At 47.0% G+C, this 9,489-nt stretch overlaps 1 protein-coding gene and 1 pseudogene across 1 annotated transcript in view; one reads left to right on the top strand and one right to left on the bottom strand.

The window, feature by feature from the left end:
- The window catches only part of Nipsnap1 (nipsnap homolog 1), a 20,114-nt gene extending 18,845 nt beyond the window's left edge, over nt 1-1,269 (bottom strand). Inside the window, 1 exon segment of the mRNA XM_019204453.1 lies at nt 1,220-1,269. Coding sequence (XP_019059998.1) covers nt 1,220-1,269 — 50 coding nt within the window.
- Nucleotides 1,270-1,932: 663 nt separating this feature from the next.
- On the top strand, nt 1,933-2,835 carry LOC104848286 (annotated as a pseudogene).
- Nucleotides 2,836-9,489: the final 6,654 nt, after the last annotated feature.

The raw sequence follows: 9,489 nt of genomic DNA, 5'->3' as shown, positions 1-9,489 counted from the left end.
CCCCTCCGCCGCTGACTTGCTCCGTTGCACTAAGCAAACCTTTTCCCATTCGGAGCCTCCGTGGTCTTCTCGGTAAAATGGGCGAGACAGTTACGTATGGCGGCCGGCCGACGTGGCGTGGTCCTGTAATCCCAGCCCTCGGGGAAGCCGAGGCAGGAGGATCACAAGCGTGAACCCCGCGTAAGCAATTCAGCCACTTAGTGAGACCGTGTCTCAAAAACTTTTAAGTGGCCGAGGAAGGGCCGGGGATTTAGCTCAGTGGTTCCGCTGCCTGCCTCTCAAGCACAAGGTTCCGAGTTTGATTCCCGGTACCAGAACAACAACAACAAAAAAATAAAATGGCGAAGGATGTAACTTAATGAGAAGTCACTGCGTTCACTCTCCAGTACCCTCGAAAAGCGGCAGGGGCACACACGTGTGCCTGGTGGTGGGGATCGAACCCAGGCCCTAGCACAAGGAAGGCAGGCTCTCTATCCCCAGCCGCACCCACAGCGCCCATCCCGTGAGTTTTGTGGAGGCAGGATGTCTGCTGGCAGTGGTTGTCACACTAAGATACAGCCTCTCCAACAATTTAAGGCAGAGAGGCAACGCTCTAGGCAGCTAGAATGCTTTCTCTCTCAACCATTTCTACCGGAGCCTCGGGGAATCCGCATCCTCTCCTCTCCCATGCCCAGCTCTTTGCTCTAATCACATCCTCATCCCACAGCCCCTCAGATCACAGACAGGGATGGAGAGACCCTGCAGACCTCACTGCAGCGGGGCGGACCCCGGGACACAGACATACTGTGTGCCCAAAGCGTGTCACCCACTGACTGGCACTTCCTTCCTCCTATGGTTGGGGTGAGAGAGTGGAGGGCAGGCTTTAGTTTCCTGACTCCTTTAAATACCGACTCCGCCTGGCTAAGTATTGCGCTAAATTCCGAGACACCAGAGGAACCACAGCACTTCCTGGAGGCAGGGCTTGGTGAGGCAGAGAAGTATCAAGTCACCCCTGACTTGGAGCCTCTCCAGGGTGAAGGCTTTGGCCACCCACCACCCTTCCCTCATCCCTCCTGCCTCACGCATGAAGTATTTACTGATAAGTGAAAAATATGCACAGAAGTGTGTTTGCCAGTTGTGACAGAGACTACAGGGAAGTATGGAGAGGATTTCTAATAGGAGTGGCGAGAAGGGAAGAGCTAAACGGACTGCAAATATCTGTCAGGAAGCTAAGTTTGACCTAGGATTTTTCTTCTTCGGCTTTCTGATGTTGCTACAGTGAACACGCATTATTCGTGTAATTATTTAAAGAGGAACTGTGGGGCTGGGGAGGTAGCTCAGTGGTTCTGCTGCCTGCCTTGTAAGCACAAGGACCAGAGTTCTATCCCCCGTACCAAAAAACAAAAACAAAATAAAAAGGAACTGTATATCAACATGGTTTTGGTTTTGGCTTTCGTTTTTTGAGACAGGATTTCACTATGTAGTCCACACTGGCCTCCAATTTATGGCGATCCTCCTTTCTGAGCCTACTGAGTGCTGAGATTACGGGTTTGCACCACCATGCCTAGCTAATTGGAAACCAGAATCAATTGTTATAAGTCCACAGAATCATCAAAATAAATTGGAATACAAACAATGGTGTTGCCGGTCGTGGTAATGCATGCCTGTAATCCCAGCACTTGGGAGGCTGAGGCAGGAGGATCCCTGTGAGTTCAAGACCAGCCTGGGCTACATAGTGAGTTCCAGGGCAGTCTCAACTACATAGTGAGACCCTGTCTCAAAAAAACAAAAAACAAAAGGGCCAGGGATTTAGCTCAGTGGTTCTGCCACCGGCCTCACAAGCGCAGGGTCTTGAGTTTGACACCCCCCCCATTAAAAATAAAAAGCACCAAAAATATATAGATGTTCCTACCCTATCATGGCATAAATTTACATGTAATGTACAGAAATTACATGGGGCTATCCAGTCAGTCAGAAATCCAGAACCTGAGCAGTAAGCTTAAGCTGGCCAAGGACACCATCTGTGCCAATGCGTTGGAAATAGAGCATCTTAACATGAGGGTCAGTGCTTGATTGGAACTAATATGACTATTCTGCAGGAGCAACAGCAAAAAGAGGAAAAACTGAAGGGATCTGAAAAACTGTTGGGGACTCTGCAGGAAGAAAAGAGCATTGAAGGCAAATCTTCAGTATCGTGAAAATTTCATGCATGAGGCAAAAATGCAAAAGAAGTTACAAGCAAAAGGAACCAACATCCAACACCTAGTAGACTGCATAAGGTACCACTCTCAGGAGGACTCTCAGGCTGAAAAGAGGATCGCCTCTTAAGGGCAAGGGCACTTAGGCAGTGTGCTCTCCAGGTGGATGTTACCCACATGAGTGGAGAACTCTTGCAAGCAGAGGTGGCTCTGAGGCAGTTGAGGTTGACGCTGAGTAGGTGAGGCCATTTGGGATCTGTGAGTGCAACGTGTAAACAACTGAGCCAGTAGCTAATGGAAAAATATGAAGAATTGAAGACGATGGAAGGACATAACAATGTACAGGGCAGAAACTAAGATGTTGCAAGAACAGATTTTACAAGCTGAACAGACTTACAGCTCTGCCCTAGAAGGTATGACGACGGAAACCTCCCAGCTGACTCGGGAGTTACATCGGCGAGGTAGCACTATTGCTTCTGCCAAATGTCCTTCCTCAGACATGGAAAAGCAACTCAAAGCAGCGATGCCAAAGGCAGAAGACAGAGCAGTGGTGCACAAGGAAATTTTGAATCAGTTGGACTCACTCAAATTAGAAAATCATCACCCTTCTGAAATGGTGCTGAGATTGCAATTGGGCTTCCCTGAGGTACCTACATAGAAATTTACGTTCATCAATTCAGAAACCCTTTAAAAACCACGCTGTAAATATTGATATTATAAAGAGGAGGTATGCTGGGCGTAGTGGCGCATGCCTGTAATCCCAGCACTCGGGAGCCTGAGGCAGGAGGATCGCTGTGAGTTCGAGACCAGCCTGGGGTGCATAGTGAGTTCCAGGTCAGTCTCAAAAAAACAAACAAGAAAAAAAAACCCAAAGAACAAATAAATGAATAAATAAATAAAATAAAGAGGAGGTAGGTTAAACTAGTGGAGTGAACCTTCTGCAGATTTTTTTTTTTGTGTGTGACAGGGTCTTGCTGTGTAGTTCAGTCCAGACAGGCCTTGAACTTGTGGCAAGCCTCTTGTCTCAGCCTCCCGAGTTCTGGGATTACATGTGTGCACCACCACGCCCAGCAGATAATTTGATAATTTCTCAAGTAAAATGAAATTAAAGCATGGACGGAAGTAAGCAAAATATGATTTTCTAGGGCCGAGGATTTAGCTCAGCAGTTTGGTGGCCTGCCTTGCAAGCGCAAGGACCCGAGTTCAATCCCACCCCCCCAAAAAGTGATTTTCTATTCCATAAATTGGAAGATTTTGTTTAATGTTATTTTCATGATGAAATACTTGTACAGCCTGTGTACTTACTAGGGAAATGCAATATGAAGAACTTGGCATGGTACTGATAGTCAGTGTGCAATAAATGTTAAATGCTTGTTTTCTTATTGCTATATTAAAATTTCATGGCACTGCTGGACGTGGTGGTGCACGCCTGTAATCCCAGCACTCAGGAGGCTGAGGCAGGAGGATCCCTGTGAGTTCAAGACCAGCCTGGGCTACATAGAGGGCTCCAGGTCAGTCTCAACTACATAGTGAGACCCTGTCTCAAAAAAAAAAAAATTCATTGCACTATCTCTTCATTATAAAGTATATCAACTCCTAAATTAAAAATTTGCATATAATGTAACACCTCTTCCTGTACACTTTAAGTGTCTTCTAGATTATTGACAATATGAATGCTGTGTCAATAGCTGTTATACACTACTATATTGTTTATGGAATAATAAGAAAACACGTTACACATTTAGTACAGACACATTTTTTCCCCAAATATATTTGATCCCCAGTTGGTTGAATCCACAGATATAAGAACCCATGGAGGTAAAGGGCTGTCCGTCCAGGGAGGTGCTGCTTCCCGGAAGAAAGCACAGTCAGATATAAACAAAAAGTAGGGATTATGTAGTGGCAGCTTCTCACTCGGTGCAAGGGATAATTTTCTAACCATAGAATGGCTGCCTTGAGGTCACCGGCCACACAGTAGTTAAAGACCGTTTGGGAATCAAATCACAGGAAGCAAGCCCATGGAAGAGGAAGGGCTGGCCTTGCTGGTCTAGGGCGGAGTCTCCCCAGAGCCTCGCTATTTCCGTATATGCACTGCCAAAGCAAGCGCAGCCTTGCTGTTTCTGGCTGCCTGACCCGCCCCTTTCCCTCCCTCTCTCCTCCTCCCCCTCCCTATTGCCCCCCAATTACTGGGAATCAAACTCAGGAACTTGCAATTTCGAGGCAGGCACGGTGCCGCTGAGCTAAATCCCTGGCCCTCCTGACCCTTCTCTTGAGGCTGTAAGTGGGAGAGCGTAGACATGCAGTTCTTTCTTGTTGGTCTTGGCATTTCCAATAAAGTTTTCCCATATCTCTACACCCAACGAGGACGAAAGGGTGAAACAGGTTGGCTTCAGGAGCATTGTTCCGGTATTGGATGGAGAATCTCTGGGGGTTGTTTCCAGGGTCTCCTGGTGTCCCCAGCAAAGAATAGAGGCGGGCACTCAAAAGGAGTAACAACAGTAAGATCTGCTGCCTGCCTCCCAAGCGCAAGGACCGGTGTTCGATCCCTGGTACCAAAAGAGAGAGAGAGAGAGAGAGAGACAGAGAGAGAGAGAGAGTGAGAGAGACAGAGAGAGAGAATGAAGGACCAGGGATGTAGCTCAGTAGTGCTATGCCTCCCTGTCAAGCACAAGGTCCTGAGTTCAATCCCTGGCACTGGGGGGGAAAAAAGCAAACGAAGCAAAGATAGACTCCACAGGGTGGAATTAGGTCAGCGGGACATGCCCAAGGCCTGTGGGGCAGGTACTGGGTCTCCTGGAATAACAGAAGGGTCTGTAACTGGCCACTGGCAGGAGTCAGGGCCCAATGGGGTACCTGATTGAGCCTCCCCATTGGGAAGGGGAATCTCTGACCATACAACGCCTTCGAGGAAGTGCATGGCGTCCAAAGTCCAATGAGGGGCAGTCAAAACCACATTGTGAATGAGGTTGGAAGCAGGCCAAGATCCTGCACTCTTGGTCTAGCGGATTCCTGTTAGTCTCGGGAGTAGTGGGTGGGGAGACTGTTAAAGTTGAATGGGCCAAAATAGTCCAGCTTCTTTCGTAAAAAAAAAAAAAAAAAGCCTGTTGTGGTGGCTCATGCCTGTAATCCCAGCATTCGGGAGGCTGAGGCAGGAGGATCGCTGTGAGTTGGAGATCAATCTGAGCTACATAGTGAGTTTCAGGTCAGTCTCAACTACATAGTGAGACCCTGTCTCAAAAAACCAAAAAAAAAAGAAAAGAAAGAAAGAATTGCCAAGCATACACCTCTCAGTAAGCAGCAAGCAGACACATTTACTGAAAACCATGGGGTGACAGCAGTGGGAACAGACAGAAGGGCAGAGAGAAAAAGGAAGAGGAAGAGGCACTCTCAGTTGTAAGGGAAGCTGCTGCTGGTAGTGAAGTTGGTGGTGGTGTTGACGGTGTGTGAGCCGGGCTGTGGGGGGCCCTGCGAGAAGGAGGAAGAGGAACCGTCGGACAGGCTTCCAGTATTTAAAGCATCAGACACTTCAACTCCCACTGTGGTCAGACGCGCCTCTGATTCTGGGTGTCTCACTGGTGCTGGAACTAATGATCTATCGCCTCTGGCATCAGCACCTCCTAAATTTAAATTAAGCATCACGGATAATCACCAGGGCAGTGCTGTGCCCACAGCTGACGGAAGGGAAGGGAGTGGCTTACTCAGCTCCGCCATTTCTAACTGCCTCAGGACCAGGTAGATGACCTTCAGTGATTTTGACATACCTTAGGAGCCCTTGCTCTACCTGGTTTCTCAAGTCTTTGACCCAAGGCTTCCTGTTGGTTTGTTTGTTTTTGTACCAGGGATCAAACTCAGGATCTTGCCCTTGAGAGGCAGGCTGCAGCACCACTGAGCTAAGTATCCAGCTTCACCACCACTCTTGATTGAGAGAGATGGAAGATAGGTCTCCCTCCCCATCCTATTTGCTATGCTATTAATGCTTGTCCCCAAGAATTCACATGTTGAAAACCTAATTCCCAAAGACTTCTGTTAGTGGTGTTTGGGAATGGAAACTTTGGGAAGTGACTGGGTTTTGAGACTCTGCCCCTGTGAGCGGATTAATGGATTACTGGGTTCTCAAGGAAGTTGATTAGTTGTCATGAGAGCAGGTTTGTTATAAGAATTAGTTTAGGGCCAGGGATTTAGCTCAGTGGCACAGTGCCTGCCTGGCAAGCTCGAGGTCCTAAGTTCAATCCCCCAGTACCAAAAAAACAAAACAAACCTGAAAACCAAGAGCTGGTTTAGCATGGTGGTCCCTGCTGGGAGCCCAAAGCAGGAGGACTGAAAGTTTGAGTACTGCCTGGACAATTTAATAAGACCCTCTCTCAACATAAAAACTAAAAAGGGCTGGAGAAGTAGCTCAGTGCAAAGGTCCTGGGTTCAGTTCCCAGTGCTACAAAAAATAAGAAAAGGCGCTCACCAGATACAGCCCTTCAACCTTGGATTTCCCAACCCCCAGAACTGTTAAGAAATAAGTTTTTTTTTTTTGCCAGGCATGGTGACACATGCCTGTAATCCCAGCACTCGGGAGGCTGAGGTAGGAGGATCTCTGCTAGTTTGAGGCCAGCCTGGGCTACATAGTGAGTTCCAGGTCAGCCTGAACTACATGCCAAGACTTTATCTCAAGAAACTAAAAAATAAAATAAAATTTAAAAAGAAATGAATTTCTTGGGCTGGGGATTTAGCTCAGTGGTTCTGCTACCTGCCTCACAAGCACAAGGACCTGAGTTTGATCTCCGGCACCAAAAAAAAAAAGAAAGAAAGAAAGAAAGAAATTTCTTTGTCAATTACAGTTACCCAATCTTGGGTATTCTGTTGTAGCAACAGAAAACAGTCGTCCTATGAACACAAAGTGGCAGGAAAAACACCTTAGGTCTCTGTCTTCATCCCAGCTCGAGTGACCACCTTACCTCAGCTAACCGTGAGCTTTCTGTTTTAGCACTGGAAGTCCCTTGTCCCAGAAAACGGGAAAATTTGGTCATCCCACCATGGCTATGTTTTTTTCCCCAAGACATACCACATCATTCCTTAATTAAATCTATTTACCCTGCTTGTGAAGGAGGGCGGTTTGGCTTCTGTGGGGCCATCGTTTTTATTCAATGCTGATAAACTGAGCACCTGCTAGGAATGTGGCCAGGACCGGTGGTCTGCATATGCTGGGCAGCAAACCAGTTGGACACAAATTCTACAAATAAGGAACTCGACCATTTCCAGTGACTGAAATAACTTATCCCACATCCTAGCATCTCGAAACAGTAAATATTTATTATCGTACCCAGTTCCCATCAGTCTAGAACGCAGGAGTAGGGGACTGATCGCCCGCTGTGTCTCCAGCACCTGCCAGCTGACTCCTACAAGCAGGCCTCCCGGCAGCCCCTTCCCCTCGGGCCGCTCCCCCAAGCCTCCCCTTCCTCCCCGAGGTCCCTTCTTGGAACCGCAGCGGTGGAGACACCTCATTCTCCCGAGTGAGTCTCCCCTCCCTCCCTTCCCCCAGCGGCCCTCCCGGAATCCACCTCCATAACTCTCTGCCGAGGCCTGCTGCCCACTCATGACGTGAAATGAAAAGAGCTGAGGACAGGGACAGATGAGCAGCACTGGGCAGAGAGGAGCAGGCAGGTTCCTAAGTATAAAGCATGGACAAACCTGCCATCGTTTATTCCCTGGGACAAATGGATCAGCGCTGAATAGGCTGAAGAGGAGCAGAGAGGCAAATTACCCAGCGGTGGCGGCGTCTCCGCTCTTTATTGATGGGCTTTCATCTCAGGCCCAACAGCTCCCTGAGAACTGTGTCCTCTGGGCCTAGGGGACTCCTCACAGGATGGCCAGGGACAAGAAAGATTCTATACCTCCGTGGGCCGTGAGCCAGAAGACAAGTCCCAGCCTTTCTGTACCATGCATGCGTCATATGCAGATATGACTTATGTGATTTTGATACAGTGTCACATAAAAACATAAACATGTGCCGTTCCACAGATAAAGGATTAATAATACGCATGCCCAAAAAAATTAATCTCAAGTATTAAAAACTTTCAAAACGGTTGGCTGGCATGGAATAAATTCTTCTTCTCTTCTTTCTTTTTGTTTTATTTTTTGTGGTCCCTTTGATTGAACTACAGGCTTTATGTACATTAGGAAGTGCTCTACCACTGAGCTGTATTTCTCCCTGCCTCTCTCTCTCTCTCTCTCTCTCTCTCTCTCTGCTAAGAATTGAACTCAGTTCCTCCCTTTTTAAATTCTTAAAAAATTTTATGACAGGGTCTCACTAAGTTACCCAGGCTGACCTCTACAATTTACGATCCTAAATTAGCGTCTATAGTAGCTGAGATTACTGTGCCAGGTCGAAGGAATTCCATGTTTATTCTATTGTCACAAGGTGGCGCTATGTTAGCTAGGAAGCAAACGCCCACATCCTGTTTTGACTGAGTCATACCATTGGCATGATTTGGACTCTAGTAATGGCATTTTGTGACTACTGAGCTGTAATTTGGACACGCACTATTAGTACAAACCACTTTAAAAAGCTATATCAACATCATTTAAGCATTCTCTAAGTAGACATGTTGGTCCCAGAAAGCAAGCCCACAGATCAGTATCTTTGGAGTAACTAATGGGCATGAGAAAACAGACAAGATAAAGGAGACTGAACCACTTCTGCAGTGGGGCCGTGAATTTAGAAGAGGGCTGGAAGGCACAGATAACACTGCAGAGACACAAAGCACCACCAAAGGCAAAACTGTAGTAAGATGGTCGTGTAGATTTACGAGATATGTGGGTAGGTTTTATCTTCTCCTTTACCTTCATTCCTGAGGGGAGGAGGTAGGATAGGCATGTCTGGGAAAACAAAATTTTGAACCATGTGAAGCTCACAGAATCACAGAAAGTGTCTTTCTTCTTCTTCTTCTTCTTCTTCTTCTTCTTCTTCTTCTTCTTCTTCTTCTTCTTCTTCTTCTTCTTCTTCCTTCTTCTTCTTCCTTCTTCTTCTTCTTCCTTTTCTTTTTTTTTGTACCTGGGATTGAACTCAGGATCTTGTGCTTGCCAGGCAGGCATAGTGCCACTGAGCTAAGTCCCCAGCTCAAAAAGCATCCTTCTGGTGAAATATGACTTTCTCAGACTTTCCCAACTATCTTGGTCTACATATGGCTGCTGGAGCTCACTTCTAGAAGGGGGTAGGTACTATGGGCTGAATTATGGCCCCTCAAAAGGAGATGTTGATTTCTTAACCTCTAGTACCCTGGCATGTGAATTTATTTGGAAATAGGCTGGGGTTTTTGTTTTG

This window comes from Fukomys damarensis, unplaced genomic scaffold, assembly GCF_012274545.1.
Source record: "Fukomys damarensis isolate Sample0158 unplaced genomic scaffold, DMR_v1.0_HiC HiC_scaffold_12, whole genome shotgun sequence".
In the NCBI taxonomy this organism is placed as follows: Eukaryota; Metazoa; Chordata; class Mammalia; order Rodentia; family Bathyergidae; genus Fukomys; species Fukomys damarensis.
Note: the sequence above shows the minus strand (reverse complement) of the source record. Positions and strands in the feature narration are given on the sequence as shown.